The sequence below is a fragment of the Lissotriton helveticus genome, chromosome 11, assembly GCF_964261635.1.
Source record: "Lissotriton helveticus chromosome 11, aLisHel1.1, whole genome shotgun sequence".
NCBI lineage: Eukaryota > Metazoa > Chordata > Amphibia > Caudata > Salamandridae > Lissotriton > Lissotriton helveticus.
The window spans coordinates 1,001,384,011-1,001,407,519 of NC_136072.1; the positions used below are offsets into that span (position 1 = coordinate 1,001,384,011).

Below are 23,509 nucleotides of genomic sequence, written 5' to 3' on the forward strand. Positions count from 1 at the left end.
ATAGGTCATTGTCACAATCAGTGGTCCCAGTAATATGGAAGGCCGTCAGAGTCAGGCCAATTTTGAAAAAACCCACAGCCGACCCTAAACTCTTGACCAGCTATCGTTCAATCTCGTTGCTTCCTTATTTTGGGAAGGTACTTGAGTCTTTCACTAATCAACAACTCGTGACTCACCTTGAAACTCACGGATTACTGGACCCTTCACAGTCAGGCTTTAGGGCTGCCCACAGCACTAAAACAGTGCTGGTGGAAATCCCTGACAACATCAAATTGACATTGGATAAAGGACAATCATCTATCCTTGTCCTGTTGGATTTATCAGCAACCTTCGACACCATCTCCCACAGCATTTTAGAACGTCGGCTCTGGGAGATTGGTGTCAGAGGGAAGGTTTTGACGTGGCTCAAGAGCTACTTAACTGACCGAACCACCGCAGTGCAGATCGGTGACAAGGTTTCATGCAGTCGGCCAGTAAGAATGAGTGTACCGCAGGGCTCTATTTTGAGCCCTACGTTCTTTAATCTTTATGTAACTCCTCTGGCAAGGGTGTACAGATCATATGGCTTTGACGTTGTGTCATACACCAATGATACTCAGATACTGATCACCCTTGGCCCAGATCCCATGGACACCAAAAAACGCTTCATAAACTGCATGTCCCATGTCAACAGATGAATGAGAATGAATCATTTGCAACTTGACAAGACCGAGGTAATACTCTTTGGTAAGGCGCATGAGTACTGGTCAAATGACAGGTGGCCTCCTAACCTCGTTCTTGCCCAGTTCCCAGACAAGCGGTACGGAACCTAGCAAACCTAATTGATGACAAATTATCAATGAAGAACCAGGTTAACCATATAATAGGTACCTGTTTTGGCATTTTGCGCAGTCTGCGTAAAGTATTCAAGTGGATCCCAATAGAAGCCAGGAAACCACTTGTCCAGGGACTGATAATCAGCCATATGGATTACAGAAATGCCCTGTTGACATCAATCAATCAATGAAGAACTTCTTTATAGGCTGCAGATTCTGCAGAATACAGCAGAGAGGCTGGTGCTAAATCTCCCGTCCAGGCCTCCACCAGCACCAAGTCTAAAACATCTTCATTGGCTCCCTGTGAGGAAGCGGACCAGCTTCAAGACCCTCTGCTTACCACACAAGTGTGTATGGCAGAGGCCATAGCTATTTAGTAAATCGACTTAGCTGGTACCTGCCTTGCAGGTCATTGAGGTCCAGTAATAAATCTCTTCTTATGCCTCTCAGAGTTCATACTGTAAAAAATGGTGGGAGATGATTCTCCTTCCTGGCGCCTTCCCTTTAGAATAAACGACCCTCTCATTTACGCACTGTTATTAATCATCATTGTTTCCGTAGGGAGTTAAAAATGTGGCTGTTCGATCAGCCAGTAACATCTGACTGGCTAGCTGACAAATCAGAGTTGTCCATGAGCACCGTGAGACCTCCGGGTGATACGTGCGCTTAATAAATATCCTTGATTTGATTTGAACTGAGGCACACAAGGCAATAGTAAAGACTATCTTCTATGTATTTTACATATACATGCATCTGGGAAACATATAGCTCTGTGTCACCACCTTTGTGTATTGAGTGTCTTACCGCAAAGCAAGAGAAAGGATTGCTGTTAAAGTGCCTTTTGATAGGGATGGCCTCGATCTGGCCAAGCCGTTTGTTAACAAAATCTGCAAAGAAAATGTACACTTGATATTAGCAGCATTTCCTGGTCAAGAACCTTCTTACTAACAGATACATTAAATATCAACTTTAAAGGTATTTTTAGAAGTATTAGCACTCATCAGGGGCCAACAGATAAAGGAGCATGCATTTTAATCGCTTCAATACATAAGTAGCAACATCTAATGTATGTGAGATAGGGGACTCACTGGGGAACCCATATGGCTGTGTACAATTGACTTACTGCATAAAGCATACATCATTTGGCTTGCAGCTTCTGCTCACAAACTGCCCTCCTCCTCTCCTTACCTTCTGTCTCCCTGGAAACTCCATCATTTGGAGTTAGTTGGCACTCACCCATATTATTATGGCTATGTTTGATACAGATTTGGCCTGTCCCCAGAACATTTGAGTCAAGCAGCAAGTATTTTGTTTGCTTGACCTTTCCAGCTATCTTTCCTCTATCCCTGGTGTCAAAAGCGCGGAGATACTCCTTCGGGAGTTTATTCATAGCGCTATACAAACCTATAAATAATAATAATAAATAATCTTTCCTGCTACAGAGTTATATACACCTGACAGATGTGAAAGAGCTAGGAAGTGATTTCAAGGCAACAAAATGGTGCTGTACAAAACAACACAGAATTACTTATGGCATTAAATGCAGGAGGAATTAATGTAAGGGACATGTTTAAGGCCTTGACCAACTCCTAGGATCCAGAAAAATGTTTCAGTTGTTAAGAAAAGAAAAAATGTTTTTAGAAAAAAATGTTGGTTTACACAGAAATAACGTGTGGTGTCTATAAAGTCAACATTAATAGTTGTTCAGGTTCATGGGGTTCAGTGCACTTGCGCCAGCTACACTGCTTGCCCTTAAAAGATTATGCATTAGATAGGCTTATACAAAGCCAACCTTTCTAAAGTTGTCCCTTCTTGCAATCTACAGGGTAGGTATCAAAATCAACAGAGCCAACAAGAGCAAAAACAGAAAAGACAAAAAGTAAAGGAGAAATAATTGTTTGTGGTGAGTGCCCTAACTCAGGAATTAGAAGTTCTGAAAAAGAAGTGGAGTAAAAAAGGTACATACATTGGTTTGGCGTTACAAAGGGTTGAAGCAGTCCTGGAAATGTTATTTTTTATCTGTTCTTACCATGTTCGTAGAATAATGCTGATTCACAATACGTATTGTGCAAGTAAATAAACATATATGCACAAACTCTGGAGTGCAGTCGGAAATTTACAGATTTGCAGAATCATGATTAGTAGACGTTTACAGGTAGACATAGGAATAAGAACAATCTACTAGGACATGGAAATGCTCCTGTTTGTGAATGTACGGACTAGGGTACAAAAACCAAGTATTCTAGGAAGTTTGGTCAAGTAAAATGTGATGAACACCCCAAAAATCAGGCATGTTAGTATTCACAAATAGTTTGTAAGGAGAGTTGGTTTCTGTTTGGCCATTTTGTTTTTTAAAGATGAAAACAATTAAAAGGGAAAGAAGTCACACTTTGCCTGAAGCCCTTCAACCATTAACTGCCTGGTAATCCAACTGAGAGTGACTATCTTAGGAATTCATGTAGCTAACTTGCCTGGGTCCAGATAATTGTTCTACCTAAACCTGTTTCTTTTCCCGGCTGAGGCAATCCAAGTGGAACTAAGGATAATAAAGAAGATGCAACATGCATGTACACCTTTAGTAGGGAGGGAAGAAGGAGAAAGTTGCAGCCAGTATTGCATTCAGATCAACACAAACAGGGAGTTAAGCGTACTCTACATTGCTGAATGGCACTAGGCCCTTCACTTTAGATTCTGTTGGGAGTGGTCCAATGTTGAGGTGATCGGCCATTGGTGCTTCATAGATCACTGTCTGGCCGGAGGACCCCTGAGGAAGGTACATATCTCTAGCCCAAATGCAGGCCACACAGTGTTGAAATATCTTCTGTCACAAGACCTGCTCTGAAGGTGTTAGGAGAGAGAATGGGGTTGATGATTTTTATCCACCCTAAACACCGCTACTGGGGAACCCATATTTTGTGTGGGAAATGCACATGTATGCATTTAGGAACTAGCAGCAAGCTAGATGCATCAAAATAGGTGTGATATTCAGATTATCAACATAGTATAAGGCGCTCAGTGCCTAATGCTATTAGTGCCCTATGTTGTTCTCTGCCACTTGCTACTAACCTGGTACCGCAAACGAATCAAGAGTACAGCAAAGGAGGTAACAAATATTCCCTCTATCTTATTTGTTATAAGAGGGAGCAATGAAGGAGTGAGTCTGAAAAGGAGATACACGCACATATATATATATATACACACACACACATATGTATTTTCACATACATTTATTTTCACTTCTTCCCAGTTTACTGTGATATAAAATAGAAGCATTATCCCAAAAATCGAACAAAAACCTCAAAAATGATGACGGAAATGTTATCATGCAACAAAATGTATGATTAATTGCAATTTATCACAAACCTGAAGCACAGAATAAAATCCCTTTTGGTTAAGATGTCCCATAATATTTGCACATATGTGGTTCATGGCAGGTCTCAGGGTTTCTCCTGCCATAAAGAAATTAATGTTATTAAACATTAGTACTTAAATGAGTAAATACAGCTATTTTGTGTTATTTCCACTGTAACATTAGCAAGAGCATACGCCAAACATAAAAGATGTGCATGTTACAAAACATGCAAGTGGTTTTGGGAAGAAAAACATCTAATAAAACTGCAATTTTTATTAATAATATTCCTTTTCTAATAGTGGCTGGAAATCGTCCCAGTAAGATGCCATATCTTTCAGTTTCTTTCTAATAAAAGGGCTTGCAGGCAAGCCATTTTAAGGTATGTATTGGGCACTGGTCAAAACGAGTTACCCAGCTACGTAATGGCTTCACTGAAACCTATGGTGTTTACTATCAAACACCTCGTATTAATAACCCCACAATGATTCAAGTGATGGATTTCCTAATACATGGAAACAGAGGGTACCTTAGAGGTACCGCCAGAACCTCACTGGTCCTCTAGTATGCTAGCTGATGGGTCCTGTCCAGCCAGCCACTACAGACACGTTTCTGAACCCATTGGAGATGAGAGGTCTGCACTCGGAGGTCAGAAACAATGTCTGCTCTGGCAGGAGGTGTTTACACCTCCTCCAACTGTATGGCTAGTAAATTCGCATGTCAAGGCAGGGAGCTAGAAAGAGCACACCACTTTTGATATGCGAGCCTGGTTTCCCCCAGACCTAGAGGATACCACCCCCTGCCCTGAGGCCCATTTGGCACCAGGACAACTGGCACCAGGACAGGCAGGAAATCAGCTATGCAGGAGAAATATTGCACTGCCTGGCTGGACACACGTCTAGGTTGGTCAGCCTGAAATGAACACGAGACGACCGAGGTGATCTGTTGGTGCTGCTTTGGACCTTACCCCATAATTACCTTAAGTCCTGAAGAATAGTCCTGTTAGTCGCTGCTAAGTGACCGGATGCTGTATATGCTTTTCTCCCATAATGCTAATATTGTAGCTTTAAAAACACAATACAGTACATTTTCTCAGTCTTGAGAAATAACTATCTTAAAAAGTACTTACCCGATTAAGATGATTTTAGTGTCTAAATTCATATACAAATCTTTGTTATTTTAATAAATTGTCGTCAGATTTCTTTATTGAGTGTGTGCCTCACTTACTGACTCTGTGTGTGCAATAAATGCTTAACACAATCCTCTGATAAGCCTAAACTCCTCGATATCACTACAACGAACGACAGCATTTGGAACTATAATGTAAACCATATAGGCCAGTAAGTGTCGCTGGACTCTCTGCACAGTGTACCTAATTTTGGTACACAATATAGAGAGCCAGCTTCCTACACACAAAAATAACCATCCCTAAGTTCGAGTCAATAACATCTTTTAAAGTATCCGTTAACATCTCCCTAATGTATCTACGTATTTCCCCATTATCACACTCCCAGATCTCAAAGGACCTTTGTTGGCAACCTCACTGATTACAGTACCTCACAACTCATTTGGAACAATCGCAACATATGTCAATGAGATTTTTAAGATTACCTGAGATAACTAATCTATTGCCATCGAGATCTTATGTCAATACACTTTATATTAAAGTGTCCATTTCTCCCACACAAATGAAAGGCAAGATCCTTGGCTTGAGGGGTTAGTTACAGCTGGGTGGACGTGAAACAAACACCACACCAAGCCTCCAACTCCCCCACCCACGTTAAAAGGTAAGATCCTACAATTAGGAGCTTATTTAGAGTAGGTTAGATGCAGAACATTCGTCAAAAAGTGGTGGATGTCCTGGGCACCCTTATCATATTACAGGTACTTCAGGGCTCGACAAATCTGAAAAATGGTACTAGTCCTGCAGGTCTAGTACCTTGAAAAATCTCCTTGACCTAACAGTAACCTACTTGACCTCCGCCTCTGAAAGCGAAGCAAATGTGACAAGATAACAAGATTTAAAGGCATCTTTATTGCTCGTTTGCTTTGTGAGCAATAAAAAGGCCTTTAAATCTTGTTATCCTGTCACATTTGGTCCTTTTTCAAAGACAGAGGACAAAAGTTAGTATATTTTCCTACTCGCCAGAAAGGGCGAGTAGGACCTAAAAATAGCTCGACCTCATAAAATTTACCTCGCAAATGCGAGCGGTAGAGTGGATTTGTCGAGCCCTGTACTTGAAGAAAATAGCAGGCTAAACAAGGGGGGTGTGGCATCTGAAATTCTAAATAAGTCATTTATGTTCATCTCAAAGTGGGTTGCCCCACGTAGTCCTTTAGAAGTGGAGTGGTCTGATAATTTCCTGATCCCTATGGGCATACAACTGTTATCCAAACAGATGCACTCTCCACCTGCCACCATCCTAGAAAGATCTTTCAGATATGTCACAGACCACAAATGGACTGTGCTAGTACACAGTATGTACGATAATACAGTTATTACCCAAGGTGCCACCAGTCGCAACAACGCCAGTCCAAAAATCTACTGACAATTGCATTCACAAAAAAGACGAGGCTCACTCACAAGAGACACACCCTATGGCTCTTAGATGATCTCTTCTTTATGAGAAAGATGATTTGGATGTTAGAAAGTATACATATATCTAATAAAGCACCCAGACATTTGTTGGCACCAAAAGCCGCTAGGAAGAAATAAAAGCTTGGAGCAATTTCTGCAAAATACGATATCTCCAGTCCAAGACAAATAACTCACTAAACTAACTGAAATAACTGTTCAAGTTACTGATTCTCAGCTTAGCATGACTACTGAGTTGTCAAAGCATCCAGCCACAATCCAAAAGCATAGAATTCTTAAACATTTTGAATAACAAGATTACTTTAATGAGGAATTCCCCATCAACAGAACAACTCTCAGAAGACAAAATTCTTCTAATCCAACACCAAGTGCTGGTCGATATTCATACCACTACCCGATAAAAAACTTGCAAAGATCATTAAAACACTAAAGGAAGTAAAAATCCATCACAAAGATATTATTTGACATCCATAATCAAAAGGAACTTTAAACCAGTCTGTATTCTTGTGTTGACTAATACATATATCTTTGAAGGAAGGAAAATTCCTGGACTCCTTCAAGGCAAATCAAAGCACACACCTGGTAATGTGTCCTCAAGATGACCCAATTCAAATGGCCATTTATGTTCTAGTGACAAATATGTGCTGGTCAAGCAAAGTCCTTAAGAAACGAGTAAAGAACTTGCTACACACAATACAAATGACTTGCTCCATACCAATCAGGCTTCTACACAGGCTGCAGCACAGAAATTACAATAATACTAGATGACATACACTGCATATTGTACATTGGCAACGTACCTCTTTATCCTTCTCCTTTTGATCGTGGCATTTGGTACAGTTAATCATAACAGGCCCAGTCAAGTGGTTGACATCCACATATGCTTTAGGGGTGAGGTCCGGAGCTGGTTCTCTCCTTTCCTGTCAAATCGCTAGCTGCACATCACATTCAGTAGTTTCACCTTCGATCCTACCCTGTCATGTGTGGTGTTCCTCATCAGTCTGCAACTATGTTGTTCCATTTGTTCATGGAACTTTTAAGAAAGTTGATGGAGAAGTCAGGGGTTGACAGTGGTGTGAAGAACGCTGTACTCTAGAGTGGAGAGGGAGCACCACAGGGACCTTGGGCTGGAAATCTGTGCTAGACTAAAATGATGAAGGTCTTTTCTGGGCCTCTTCTGTCTCCTCATAAATGCTTATAAAAGCCTATAATGGACTATGGCAGAGTAGAGGGATGGAAGTCAAGGCTACAAAGTGAGAGAAACTATGACAATAAAGAGAAGAGAGAGAGAGAGAGAGAGAGAGAAATAGAAAGAGAGAGAGAGCAGAAAAGGTAAGGAAGGCATGAAAAGACAAGTGGAGAAACAAAAAGTGAGTAATGAATGAATGACGGGTGAATGTAAAAGGGAATTTGTTATCGGTTGATTAAGTTTTTGGGCTAGTTTTTGAAACTGTAAAAATGTTTTATTTAAATATGTCCTTTTTAAAACCTAAATCCTTGTACTGTAATTATTGATTACCAACTGATGAGTTGCCTTTTATTCTAAAAACAATTATTGCATGTATATATTTATTGTTCCTTAGTATTTTGTTGAATTGTGGTTTTGTAGTGTTTCTGGGGAATCTCTACTGAAATAAATAAATGAATACAGTAAAAGGGAAAGAAAGGGCAAATATAAGAAAGGGTAAAAAAGTTTTAAAGGAAAGAAGTACTTGTAAAATGAAGAATTTACAAATGGTGAAAAAAAAATGGCGAAGGAAAGTTAAATTAAAAGTCGGTACGTTGACTGCTTGGAAGGGGGAAGATAGATAGGCAGATAAAAAGATGAATGGATGGAAACGAGAAAGGATGAATTAAAGGAGAGATAGTCGGAGGGGTGAAAAGATGTATGGAAGGCTGAAAGAATCATGGATGGAAGTGTGAATATATGGATCAATGAATGGGTGAAATGGATGAGTTAAAGGATGGAAGGTTGAAAGGATGGATGCAAAGGTGGGGGGATGGGTGGATTAGTTAAAGAATGAAGGAGGAATTAGGCTACTAGCATGAGAAGGATTGTTCAAAGAGGGCTTTCTATTGAATTTTTTGGCTACTGCTTTTGGAATGGAGACTAATATACAGATCTATTTGACAATCTCCTCTATCCAGGACATTCATGCTTTTGAACATGCCCATCAAACTTGCATACACTGATATGCCAAAATTCGATCTGAAGAAAATTGTTTATTTTTATCCACAAAATTAAGAAGGTGTATCAGATCTATACATTGATGGTTGCTTCCTCTAATGGGCAAATTAAGTCAAATCACTTTACATCTGGATTGTCCTTGCTTACAAAAACAGGCAAGAGCCAAACATCCTGCTGTAACGAGCCCAACCTTTTCTCTAAACCAGCTGCTTCTGCTAAGTGTTACAGGCCCTTTTAGCCAGAACAGATTATGAGCTTGAAGTTTAGCCGACACTTCATCCTACTTTTCAAGCCCAATGAAAGCTATACTTTACTCCGCAGCCAAGTTGCTTTCAGGCACAAATGTATTTGACCACTTTTCTCCAATTTTGAGGAACCCTTCCAACTACCCTTTTAATCCAGAAAAAAAGTTCAAGCTGGCTTGCATCCCTACACCTGAAAAACCTTGATTAGATTAGAAGAATAAACAACCTAAAACTGGAACAAATAAATTCAGAACCCAAAAAGAGCTAACACATTCCTTGTAAGGAAGAAAACCTTCCCTTTAGAAGTCCCTTTTAATCGACTATGGAGATCAGTGACTTTATATTAATTGAGCAAGATGAATAATCATTTGTTTAAAGTCTACCTAAATTAGCCAATGCATACCTTGACTTCATCCTCTTCTAATATTCTCTCTTCTTTATTTTGCTCTTTCACAAGGCTATCTCAATGTTATTACAATCACTATTTTCCTCCTCACCACAATTCCTCTTCTTATTCGATCATCTCTCCTCCTTTGTCACCACTACTCTACTATCCTGAAGTTTGGGTTGTTTCAAATGAGGTAGAGGTGCTAAATACACAAACACTGCTGTTGAGACCTATGGCCATTTAAACTTTATTTAGTGTTATTTAAAGTTACAGAGGAATCCCAGTCTGATTGTATGAATATATGAAAGATCAAATGTTGGAGAATTTAATTTAGGAACAGGTGTCATACTTATAGCTGGAACACCGCTTATACCATACACCATAGCCCCCCCGCCACTATTACTCACATATGGATCGCTTTCTAACCATTTTTGTTTAACGAACCTGAATACTAGATTTGAACAGTAACTGCAATTCAACACAGCAATCTCTAAAATCTATATATTGATAGGTGGGCATGTCCTCCCTGGATAACACCATGACCAACCGAGAGAGTATGAGCAAGATAGGCACCTCTTTATCCACGCATGAAGACAGTGTCAGGATTCCAAGAAGTATAGCCACTGACGCTGCAAGGGATAGAACCTGCTTCCTCGCAGAGCCAATCATGGAGCTCTGGCATCTTCTCCTCTTCAGGTTAGTAAGACACCAGTACAAAAGAGGATAGGGGACTGTTTATAGAAGAGTCATCTAAGTAAGTGGTGCATGCACCACAGGCACAATTCTTCTTCTTTTTCAATGGATCATGCGGCCTGATTGAAGCCCATGCCTCTGGCCATGTTCCTAATTCTTTTTACTTCACTGTGTTTCCATAGTCATTATCTGCCACCTGCACGAGAGAAGCAGGAGTTCTTACTGAACCTCATTACTATTGTAATAAGGTTCTTACTGAAGCAGGAGGCCTAAGCTTCAACACTCACAGTTATAGCATTGACAAAGGAAGAGGCCACACCCACAAACACATTGACCAGAAGGTGAGGTTGGATCCATGGCCCAAACTCATCCAATCCTGTCTACAGTTTTCTCCCACCATCCTTCTATGGGCCCGATTACTATGCGGGCTGAAATGGCTAGAACCGTCAGTCGGAGCTCTTCAGCCCGCATTGTAATCAGCTGGTTGTATTCCTTTCCGACCGACCAATTTCGATGGGGTCGGTCGGAAGGTAATCCGTATCGGTTTTCCAAATGGACTCCAACGGGCTCAGAGAGCCTGTCCGCAATTCGGAAAGCCTGCAGTAATCCCACTGCCTTTCTATGCCGCCCTTTGCGACACAGAAAGGCATTGGGAATCTGTCGTTGGGGGCCCACTGCAGGGCCCCCATGGGTGTGGGGCCGCTGAACTGCAGCCTAGGGGGCACCTATGGTGCCCTCCTGTTCATCCCTGGGTGCCTGCCACAGGGTGCAGGGATGAACTGCATCTCTGCTCTCTGCAATGAGAGCATGCATTACGTTTGGAATGCATGCTCCCATTGTAAAGTATAGGATTGCGACCTAACAGGGTTCGGTCGCATCCTACTTCCTAGGCTGGAACCAACGACAGGAGGTCGTTCGGTTCCAGTTCCCAGCCGATATCCGATGGACTCTGGTCCGTCGGACATCGGAATCGTCCCCTTAGTTCGTTGTAAAAGTGAAAACAATATGATAAAACATAGGGAGTATATGCACAAAGTGGAGGCCAAAAGTATTTGTATGGTGTGTTACCTTTTTATGAAAGTGTCTCTACAAACCGAACAATTCCGGTAATATATACTATATATAGAACAAGTTCACTTTGGATTTGTGCATAAAAAAGGCCATGTTTTAAAAATACAACAAGAAGGGTCACTGACCTTTTCCTCTGAGAATTTTCCATGTAGAGGTGTCAGTGAAGGTAATAAGCATTGTAAGGTACAGGGTCACCAGTTTGTATTCTTGTAAAATATCTGGCTGAAGAACATATAGCAAGTCACAGAATGCATTGAGCATAATCTTGACAGTAAATGCATTGTTTTTAGTTTTACAGACAATGGTATCTGATTACTTGGGATGCATAATACAACACATACGTAAATGCTGAACAAATGCTAACTGATGATACAAATATTCACATTTCTAATGATGGTCTGTAGGGAACATGTTTCAGATGAAGTTACCTAGAAGATTAACACAGACCTTCAAATAACAACTTTTGAATTTGAGAAATCTGTGTTAATCTATAGACATAGGCATAAGCATAAGAATTGATTTGTATTTTACATTAAAATGGGCCTTAACTGGGGTAGTATCACAGAAGCATGTATTGTCAAAAATGCAATGATTAAAACCACTGGGATTGGAAAGCCTTGTTGGTCAGATCAAGCAGTAACATATTAGCAATAAAAAAAGACGTTGACTGAAGAAAATGGGATATGTCATTGAAAACGGAGAAATGTGGCAGTAAATGGTTCCTTTTGTTACTCAAGACATTCCAAAAACACATTTATACAGTATAATCTGTAAATGTGGCTGTCTTTACCTCCCCCTTCTCTTTTATCTGCAGTTAACAATGCTAGCAAATTCTTAAGTGTCTTATCAGGAAAGGCGCCAGAAGAATCAGCAGACACAGACATTGTCAGGCCTAATGCTGCTTTAGTACTCAAAAGAGCATGAAAAATGTCCAATCTCGGTTGCCTTCAAATATTTTCCTACCATTGTAGCAGAGCAAATATACTTGGAAGTGATCTTACCTGCCCTTTTGCTTTTAGTTGTGTGTTCAAGCCCTTTTCCCTCTAAAATCTTCTGTTGAAATGATATTTGTTCCCCAACAAAACTCTGTATTGGCTCGTTCCTTTCTACTTTTCTACTTGTCCCGTTGTGCCCACATCGGACTACATATTTTCTAAAGATTACAGCTGTTGTAGTCGTTCCAATGCAGGACTGCATACTCTCTCTCAAACACTTTGCTGCCTGTACCACTATCACCAACGCAGACATAACCACAAAGAAACTATTGGGTTGTCAAACCGGAGCTGGCTCTCCAACAGAAAAGTCTGGGAACACAGCATTAGATCACAAAAAGCCTTCATACAACACACAAAATTAGTGGCTTTTCAGCTGCAAAGAATCACAGAAGTGAAGTAGTTTAATTGGTATCTTCTTCAGCTAGAGGACCATGCATCTCAGAATTCCATGGAGCCCCTATCTTTACTCTATAACTATTTTTTTAAGTAAGTTCTGTGTGTCAACCTAGCTACACCAAAATGCCTTGCAATTGTTTGGATGTAGACAAGTTTTTGTGATTTTTCAAACATGTCTACCCACCAGAATTGGAGTAAATTGTTTAGGGGTGGATGATAGCTCTACGATAGGACCTAAAATAAGTGTGTTTTAACAAAGAAATTCCTGTAGGAATCTTCAGCTGTTAAAAACAAAGTATGAAACTAGGTTAATAAAAGTATACTAAATTTGGAATCCACACAGTGATATTGCTTAGTGCCTTTCATTGTTATGTGTACTATTGTTCAGTTGTTTTGAAGTTCTAAACAAAAAACAAAGTGATTAGTGAGTATGTGTCAGTTCAGTATTTTTCCATTAGTATTCACGAACAACATAAAAAACAAGCATTAGAAATGCAATAGGGCTCGGATTTATTTGAGTTTGAGCTAATGGCATTGTAAATGGTAATGTATTTTTGCTAAGTATTATGGAGTGTGTTAATGTGGTGGTGGTGGTAGTGGTAGTACTGGTGGTACTGGTAGTACTGGCGGTGGTGTTAGTACTGTTGGTGGTGGTAGTGGTAGTACTTGTGGCTGTAGTAGTGGTAGTACTGGTGGCTGTAGTAGTGGTAGTACTGGTGCTGGTAGTACTGGTAGTACTGATAGTGGTAGTACTGGTGATGGTGGTGGTACTGGTAGTGGTAGTACTGGTGGTGGTGGTACTGGTAGTACTGGTAGTACGGGTGGTGGTGGTACTGGTAGTACTGGTGGTGGTACTGGTAGTGGTAGTGGTAGTAGTGGTAGTACTGGAGGTGGTGGTAATGGTAATGGTAGTACTGGTGGTGGTAGTACTGGTAGTGGTGGTACTGGTGGTGGTGGTACTGGTAGCGGGAGTACTGGTGGTGGTGGTACTGGTAGCAGTAGCATTGGTGGTGGTGGTACTGCTGCCCGTAATACTGGTAGTGGTAGTACTGGTGGTGGTAGTACTGGTGGTGGTAGTGGTACTGGTTGTGGTAGTACTGCTACTGGCAGTACTGGTGGTGGTGGTAGTACTGTTGGTGGTGGTAGTGGTAGTACTGGTGGCTGTAGTAGTGGTAGTACTGGTGGCTGTAGTAGTGGTAGTACTGGTGGTGGTAGTACTGGTAGTACTGATGGTGGTAGTACTGGTAGTACTGGTGGTGGTACTGGTAGTGGTAGTACTGGTGGTGGTGGTACTGGTAGTACTGGTAGTGGTGGTACTGGTAGTACTGGTTGTGGTGGTACTGGTAGTGGTAGTAGTGGTAGTACTGGAGGTGGTGATATTGGTAGTGCTGTTGGTGGTAGTACTGCTGGTGGTAGTACTGGTAGTGGTGGTACTGGTAGCGGGAGTACTGGTGGTGGTGGTACTGGTAGCAGTAGCATTGGTGGTAGTGGTAATGCTGCCCGTAATACTTCTACCAATCTGCACTCTGCACTACCAATCTGCACTCTGCACTCTGCACTACCAATCTGCACTCTGCACTACCAATCTGCACTCTGCACTACCAATCTGCACTACCACTCTGCACTCTGCACTACCACTCTGCAATACCACTCTGCAATACCACTCTGCACTACCACTCTGCACTACCACTCTGCACTCTGCACTACCAATCTGCACTCTGCACTACCAATCTGCACTCTGCACTACCACTCGCACTCTGCACTCTGCACTACCACTCTGCACTACCACTCTGCACTACCACTCTGCACTACCACTCTGCACTACCACTCTGCACTACCACTCTGCACTACCACTCTGCACTACCACTCTGCACTACCACTCTGCACTACCACTCTGCACTACCACTCTGCACTACCACTCTGCACTACCACTCTGCACTACCAATCTGCACTCTGCACTACCAATCTGCACTCTGCACTACCACTCGCACTCTCAATCTGCATTCTCACTCTGCACTCTGCACTACCACTCTGCACTACCACTCTGCACTCTGCACTACCACTCTGCACTACCACTTGTGTCTGAGACGTGCATATTCACTTTGACCGTCTGTTTAAATATGAATTGTCATTTCATGCTGTACGTGTTAAACTCGTAAGTATAGGTGTTTAATTTAAAAAGAACCGCAGGCCAACATACTTAAGGTGGTTAGCGTGTTCTCTGCCTGTCTCTGTTTCTATGATTAGTAGCAGGCGTGTGTAACATTGGGTTTTTGGGTCTAGCATGAAAGCCACAATAATAGATGCTTAAGACAAGAAATCCAGGCTAGAGGGGTGGACAGTTCACTCCAGCATTGCTAAGCTGTTGACTGATATCCACCACCACCACATCTGTTTTACTGGAGGCTTGTGTGTTGTCCCTTATTAGGGTAATGTGCTCGAGCCCTGTCTGGCACTTCGCCATAAGAAGAGTAACGTAACTTCTGTTGGTTCCTACGTGAAGTATTCACCTCAGAGCAGGCATCTGTTCATGATCTTCTTTTGGGAGTAAGCAGGGGCCTGCTCGTTAAAGGTTGCATTCGTGGGGCAGAATGTAGTTACAAACGACTTGGAGTGTTAAGCTGCCCCGAGTAGTAATCCAGTGTAGAAGTGTTGCGTGCAGGTGAAGCTGCGAAGGTGTGAGCTAGGAGTGAGTCACCGTGTAGTGGAAGGAAGTGTCTCGGGCAGTGTTAGTCAGTGCTGAGGAATGAAATCATTAATAATGTATTCATTGCCTGATAATGGCTCCCTCCATTGTGTTGGTTGGGATCCGAGCTCTCCTCACTGGGTTATTCATTTATCCAATAATCCCCTCTGTACTAGATGTGACATAGTCCTCTTAATCTGGTGGCTGGTCTCATGCCTTGCGGCTCCCCGGTGTTGGACAGAAGCATTGCTATGTAGCCCTGTTGCTTTCGAAGAATATTAATAATTACACTCTGTGCAGCGACCCGAGGGACTCATTTCTGATGCATTTACTAGTTGGTGGGTGGATAGCCAACATCCACTGCACTGCTCGGGTCCCGGAGCATAGGAGTTTAATTAATGCAACTTTGGAGGGCATTGATTTGACCGTAAGCAGTAATGATTTTTTTCCCTTGAGGTCTACAGGGGCATCACTGCATAACTGCACAGACCTGCATTTACCCCAAAATTAACTAAAAGAATAATCTTTGTCATTCAGTCATGCATGAAAATAAAATATAAAACCAACATCGTCACTGTCCATCGAAACACATATGTACAGAACGGACATTCTATAAAGGATGCGGTGTGCAAGGCGCTAGCTCAGGTGCTTGACTAAGCAGCCAATGCCACCTGTCCATTGATGCAAGAGCCTGAAAAGGCGCTTCAATTTAAAACTGCACTATTATCTGCGTGTATTGTTTTAAAACGCTTGCGTTTTGGTGCATACTTTATACACTGTTGTATTTGTGGCCTGTAGTATGTGAATTCAGCGTTAAATCATGTCGCCCTTGAGTTTGTTTGCTTGCAGTGCCAGTTATGTGATTGGTAGTGTGAGGAGGGGGTTCTCGTTTAATGTATTTACAACTTGGCGGCTGTGCTGAGACACCCGTTGGGCCCTATGTTATGGCCGAAGGCCTCAGGAATACTGTAGACTGAGACATTATTGTTCTAATACTAAGTGCCGGCAGCATTGTTTTACCTCTTCGTGAACTGCATCAAATGTATTAATTGATCCTGAACTGCCTTTGCTCTGATTTGGCAGGTCAAACTTTGCCATTGTATATAATCTTGCTGCAGTGGTTCGTGTTTATTATCAGCATCGGCTGGCGAATGGTGAACGCGCACACAGCATCTGGATTCCATTACAGCACCTCCCTGACAGCTCCTAATTGATATTTATGAACGGCCGTGCGCGAAACCGCTGAGAAAATGCCAACATGGCCGCCTAATGCCCTATGGCATCAAGACTACTACAAAAACAGCACCGCGACGACCAATCAACATTCAGATAAGAAAAAACTAAGGAATGTGTCTTTCCCGAGCCCTAATGAAACTTTTTTTTTTTTCTTTAACATTAGGATTTCGGAGCTCCGCCCCGAGCCCTAAAAATCTGAATAACAATAGAGTGTTCAGATTCGCTACCGTGCCTAGTTTGTAATGAATGAAGTGGAGTTGCTGCTCTGAGTATTAGAACTTTCTAACTATGAGATGGGCTATCAACCACATTATCTTGCAGAAAAAACATAAAAACCAACAGTCCCATTAATCCTGATCAGGTGCATAACCAACACCTGGAAGTCTTACCTTCAATTGTTTGAGAAACTCACAAGAAAGCCAAAGGATGTCCTTGATTTGCTTAATCCACAAGAGGGTGAGATCCTTTGAAAGTGCAAGTGAGACATACCACACCTAAGAGAAGCAATGAGGTTTTCAAAAATTAATTGAGAAGAGTTTACTTGCATAAGTGTAAAGTCTTTGCTGCATTTGGTAATCAGTGTTGAGAATGAATATTTAAACCTGCAAGAGCTCTAATGGAACAGGACTGACTGGGTGGATTAGGAAGCCATGGTCTCCAATCAAGCAGTATTTTCCAACACATCTTATGATTCAATTTGGTTTTAAGTGGAAGAGTGAATAGTGTGTGGACTGGATGGCTATACAAGCTAAATAGACATTCAGAATCAACTCATCAACTCTATTTATCAGAAGGAAACATATGTGAGCTCCAGAGGGTGTATAAGCAGTAGAAGAGGACAAAAGCTAACTCTGCAAAGATGTTTGCCTTGAACAGCACACTGCAACTTTTAATTATGTGCAAGTACCATGAATGTCTGAGGGGAAGGAATATATGTATGCTGGTGGATGGTGTGTTGTTCAATGGAGAGAATCATTGAGAGAACGTGCTGATGTATAAGGACCATCTTGAACCACTGAGAGCAATATTGCTATCTTCTTGGAAAAAAAAAATGGTAATTGTGAAATATTTAAACAAATCAAGGAAATATACATGGGTGCTTGGCTACAACCTGTGTGTGGTTTATTAATGTGGACTGAATAATTATTCTGTGTGATCTATATTTATGTCTGTAGCTTTGGTGGCCTGAAACAAACATACTATAGTGTGGAAATCTAAATGTTAAATTTACTTTTCGTTTGAATTTCTATGGACCTTCGCTTTTTAACAGCCTTACTTGACAGCATCACATAATAAATGTTAAATAGACTTTCACCCAGATTTTACCATGTGTAGCAACCACATGGTCTAATGACGGCTAAGAAAGGAACTGGCTTCATAAGATCTTGAGAAAGAATAATGTTTTGGACTGTTTAAGCTCAGACTCACTTTCATAATGGTTTGCCCCACTTTTACTACTAGAATTCCTTACATCAGTATTTAGTGTCAGTCGATTATTTTATTTTTATTGTGGATATATTTTAAGCAGCACTTTCGCCCCAAGTGCTGTACATAGCAGGTAGAAACACACACACAGATTACATGTCAACGAGCAAGATGGGGAAGAAAGTGCATCTTGAGTTGGGAATGAGCAGCCAATTGTACAGAAACAATTTTCAGACCATTCCAGCCCTCCCAATTGTTGATGCATCACAAGTGCAAGCTCAAGAAGCTTGCGGGTTTTCAGTCTAACAGTCTAGTCTGTGGAAGACCCTGACAATCTGTCTTAAAATGCTCCTTGATATCCTTGTACATTAAAAATATTTATGTAGAATTAATTTAGGAACGAGCGGTTCATAGGCAGAGAGGCTCACATTTCAGTGTGTTTAGTCTGTGCAGTGCATTTTAGCTTATATTGATTGTTGTTATGTTCTGGAGTACAAAGTAACAATTTGGTTTGCAAGGAGTACTAGAATTTTTTTTAAACATTCCAATAAAAATCACCTAACAAATACCAAGGTAAGATTCAGTTAAACCACGATTACTCAGTTCCAATGCAAAATACATAAAATGAAGCACATACTTTAAATACATAATTTGTATGATTTCTTTGACATGCATTTTAAAGGAGGTTGTACAGTAACACAACTTTATCTTTATACCTCTTTAGAGAAAGCTGGTCCAGGGACCAGATGATTTAACCACTAATCCATACAAACAGACATTTTACATTAATGTGCTCATTTATAGGGCTAGAGTTCTAGAAAAATCATGTTTTTACAAACTTCTTAATGTTTATAATACTTCAAAATATGTGCAATAACAGTCCCATCTTTGGTTTTGTTTTAAAAATATATATGTACATACACCTCTAACAAATCAACAGAAATGAGCACCTTTGGGAAGGGGTGCTGTAAGTAGGTGGGTGTTATAAAAAAAGTTTATATTCAGGGGCAAAATATCCTGCATAGAAGAAACACAGATGACAAATGATTTTAAGAAATACTTAAAAAGACAGTATAAATTCATTATTGTATTGTTTTCATTCTCCCATTGTGCACTTACCTTGGGTTCATTCTCAAAGTCCATGCTGTTCAGGATACATCGGCACAACTTTTCAAACCGCTGAAAAGAAAATATGCTATGTTACCATGTTTTAGAATCATGTTAATGTGACAACACTCTCAGACTTTGATCAATCCTTAACATTCTTTGCAGAGATCAAAACGATCAAGGTTTGGGAAATGTTTATATCCTTTTAATCAGCAATGTTTTAGGCTTTAAAATGCTTAAACGTGATTGATGTATAGTGGCTATATAGTAGAAAATATGTCCAAAGTCAAGCTACTGGGACAAATATACAACAACATGTCTGCTATGAAGTTTTAATAAATTGGGTGGAAAACAGAAGCGCTGTGCTCGAAGAACAAAGGTCTGAAATGTTCTACCCTGCTGAACAAAAGGCAGTAAATGGTACAGTAGAATAGCGCGGCAGGAATGCTCAATACTGTGCCCAAGTCAGTGTCATTGAGGGTGGTGATCTTTCTTCTAAGTGTCTGATGCCTGAAATAATGTTCTCAGTGAGAAAAATAAAAATGTGTTGTGTGTAATATTTGTCTTAATCTCAGGCATAAATCATTACTCTGAGCCGCATCCCAATCCATGTTTTTAACAAAATGTCATTGTACCAATGTAGGGAGGGACTAATGATATTCAACTCTGATGTGCAGGGCCATGTCCACTCTGAACGTAAACAGAAGTCTTCTCAGACTGGTTTTGGCTTCCTTTTCGACCTCATTAGTGCAGTGCACATAGAGTCCTATGATACAGCTGTCTATGGTACCCACCTCTGAACATACCTGGCACGTTTAGCGCCTCTAACAGAGAAAAACAAAATGAATACATTTTAAAAAAAATAATAAAATGAGCAGTGCGGGCATTAATTCCAACAAGTAGCAATTACATGTTCAGGGAGACATTACTTGTGATGTGTATGCCCAGATGTGGGCCTCTGCTTGCTGCGCTTTAGTACTCACGTTCCACCTCACTGCTGAGGCCTACAAGGACTAAACATTCCTAGGGATGCTTGCTTTCCCTTGTAAAGGGGCAACAGCCTCGCAGCTTCAGTTGGACTATACCAAACAGGACTGATTTTCATACAGTTGGTCCTTGTCTGTAGCGGCACCTGAGGAAACAAGCATTGGCATAGCCAATAGGTCTTGCCTTTGGGACCTTATACGCATTTAGTTATGCAGCACAATATCCTTACTGCAACAACATTAACTGTTGCATGGCTAAACACTTATAAGATCCCAAAGGCGAGACATATTGGCTATGCCAATGCTTGTTTTGGTTAGGCACGGGGAGATTGAGTGATTTGCTTAGAATCACAGGATCTTGAGCATCCTTGCCGAGACAAACCCAGATTTGAGGTCAACCGCCCTATCTGTTAGGCCAACTACTCTCCCCTGTTTATTTAAATTTGTGCAGATTAAAACATTGTACGGATTGCTAATACTCTGTGTATATTTAGCATATCTTCATGTCGAAATGCTCTTGAATCATGAATGAATTTATATAGGAACGAATATCTGCAAAATATAGACCGAATGGGAGTAGTTTCTGTCATGCTAAGTGTGCCAAAATGTGCCATAACCGGAGATCGCTAGCCACCTATTTACTTGCAGCTGGGAACAAAGATTGAGAGAGAGACAGAGAAAGAGAGAGAGAGAGAGAGAGAGAGAGACAGACAGAGCGAGAAAGAGAGAGGAGAGAATCCAATAGAGGATGAGAGTGAGAGAGATAGAAACAAAGAGATGGAGAAAATGGGAAGGGGAGAGGAGACACATGGTGAGAGAAATAAAGGAGGATGAGACAGAGAAAAAGTGGAGTGGAAAACAGTGTGAGATTGAGAGAAAATGAGAATGAGCTAGAAATGGATGGAGTAAGGAGATGGATATATAGAAAGGGAGCGAGCGTGAGGGAGAGCAATAGAGAGGGGCGGGAGGGGCAGACAGCAAGAAAGAAGGAGATGTGAGAGAGGGAGATATATATGGCAGAAAAGATGAGAGAGGAGGAAGAGGGTCAGAGTGACAGGAAGAAAAGGCACAAGGGAGTTAAAGAGAAAAATTCAAGGATGGGGAAAGGCAGAGAGTTAGCAGGACAAGGGAGCGGGGGCAAGGGAAGGGAAACTGAGAGGGGGAGGAAAAGGGGCAAATGTAAAGAGAGTGCATAGGTTAAAGAAAGGAGAAAGAGAACATGAGAAACGGGGTACGTAAAGCCCTGTGGACTGGAGCACGACACACGCCTAATTGTATACCAGACCATATCACATCTCAAACAGGCAAATGGACCCGGCACTGGTAGTCAATCAGGGATTAAACATAATAGATGGGCCTGATGTAATTTCAGCTTTATAAACCTTCACTACATTTCATATTTTTTTTAATTTGATTTCATATTTTACAATTATAATCACATTTTGTGGTTAACTTCCTTTGGTTTGTACACATATGTTGTTTTATCTTTACGTCCTCGTGAAATTATGGTTTATCAATTACTTGCTGTGCGTAGTTGAAGTGTTCACCAATGCTTCATATTTTTTATGTTGATTCCTAACACAGTTCTGCATTCAACAAGGAGTTGTAGAGCCAGTAAATAGGCCCAAAGTCGTGTTGATTGTTCTCTGCAACATTCAAGAAGAGGTAACAAATTGATAGTTATCCTTAACGTGCCGAAATGTTGATAAACCTGATGCAAAAGAAAGATAGAAGATGGCGGGGACTGCAGGGGGCTCCTCCGCCTGGCCTCTACATGACAACGCACACTAAGTAGATAGATTATAGCACCTAAAGCAACCTTGGGAAAGAGCATTTCTCATGCATTTCTACGGTTGGCCAAATTTCAAGTGCTATCCGCAGCCTCATCTTCAAGCCTTCCTAAACCAATGAACACCCGCTAAAGCTTATAACTCTTGGTTGCAACAAACGGGGGCTGTACCCTAAGGACACCCCAAAGTGAAGCAACCACGGCTTCCCTGTAGCCATGAAGTGTTGCCTCAGTGCGGTCACGTGACCCACACACTTCTTAAGAAGCCAGAGTAGCCTCGTCGCCACCAGTTCCCCCTCCTGGTTGCTGCAAGCCTCAGGTAAGTGAGTTGAGGGCTCGTCCACAGCTTGAGATGCTGCCAGTCCTGGTCAAGTTTATTTCTATATCCAGAGGCTTTTATAGTGCCGGTTTTTATAATAAGCAGGTTTCAAAGCGCTGCAATGGCTCTCAATTTCAAATTAAGAGACTGTGAACTGAGAGAGCGTGAACTTAGTCTAGTAATGACTGTTCATGTGTGCAAGGAAGTCGAGTTTTTTTTCTTATTACCAATCTAACTTCTAACCTGTTGTATTAGTGGGGGAGGGAAGGAGAGAGGTTGGACAGGAGAGGGGAAAGAGTTATAGAAGCGAAAAAGGAGGAATGTTTTGGCCTTGCTGCCGTCTTCGGAATGGGACATGTCCCTGCAGCTCTCAGACTCTGTGCTGAGGGACAACTGGCAGGAGTCTGACTGCGTTTCGGCATCTGTGCAACTGTTGGCCTCAGAAGTTGAGGAGTTCTTCAGCAGGTCGTCTCCCGCTGTGCCGGTCGGCTCATTGGGGCTCTGCTTGAAACAGCGCGGCCTCCTCTTACAGGTGGCGGCCACAAATATGATGGCAGCGAGGAACAGCACACAGCCACCAGACAAGGTGGTGATCAGGACAACGGAGACGTCATCGAGGTGCTGTTTCTCTGCCTGTGTGAACTGGGTGGTGACAATCTGATCACCAGATGGCGCTGTGTCCGTGAAAATTACATTAAGGGTGGCTGTGGAGGATCACTACATCTGCATGCCCGGCAGGCACTGAATGATATCATTAGCAAAGGCTCACTTATCGATATATGGCGATCCCGGAACGCGCAAACCAAAGTGAGCACTTGTACTTCTGCTCAACACGCCGCCTGGTCCAGACTGGACTTCTGGCTGGTGTCGCAAGATGTGGCCACATGGACGGTGGGTGTTGGGATATTGGGTCGCTCACTGTCTGATCACACCCCCTGTCTTCTTGAGCTAGAAATTCCGGGGGCCCCCACTAGAGCTTTCACCTGGCGGCTCCCACCTCATGCGCTCCAGGATGTAGCTTTCACCGAAGAGATAAGGAAAGACATTGCTGACTATTTCACTAACAATGAAGGATCCGTTACCACGGACTCACTCTTATGGGACGCATTTAAGGTGGTTATAGGGGGGCAATGTATTGCGCGACGGGCAGGGGTGTTAAAGGCAATCAGAGACACCATAGCTGGGATACAGAGTGAGCTTAAAACACTTGAACAGTCGTTCTGCG

The 23,509-nt window shown here is 41.7% G+C and overlaps 1 protein-coding gene across 3 annotated transcripts in view; it reads right to left on the minus strand.

Moving 5' to 3' along the window:
* Window positions 1-23,509, minus strand: part of UBE3B (ubiquitin protein ligase E3B) — a 554,003-nt gene that overhangs the window by 360,175 nt on the left and 170,319 nt on the right. For all 3 annotated transcript variants that reach the window (XM_078667365.1, XM_078667367.1, XM_078667366.1), the window contains 5 exons: window positions 19,203-19,262; window positions 17,048-17,152; window positions 11,471-11,567; window positions 4,179-4,264; window positions 1,620-1,702 (listed from right to left, as the gene is read on the minus strand). In XM_078667365.1, coding sequence (XP_078523491.1) covers window positions 1,620-1,702; window positions 4,179-4,264; window positions 11,471-11,567; window positions 17,048-17,152; window positions 19,203-19,262 — 431 coding nt within the window. The remainder of the gene's footprint in view (window positions 1-1,619; window positions 1,703-4,178; window positions 4,265-11,470; window positions 11,568-17,047; window positions 17,153-19,202; window positions 19,263-23,509) is intronic.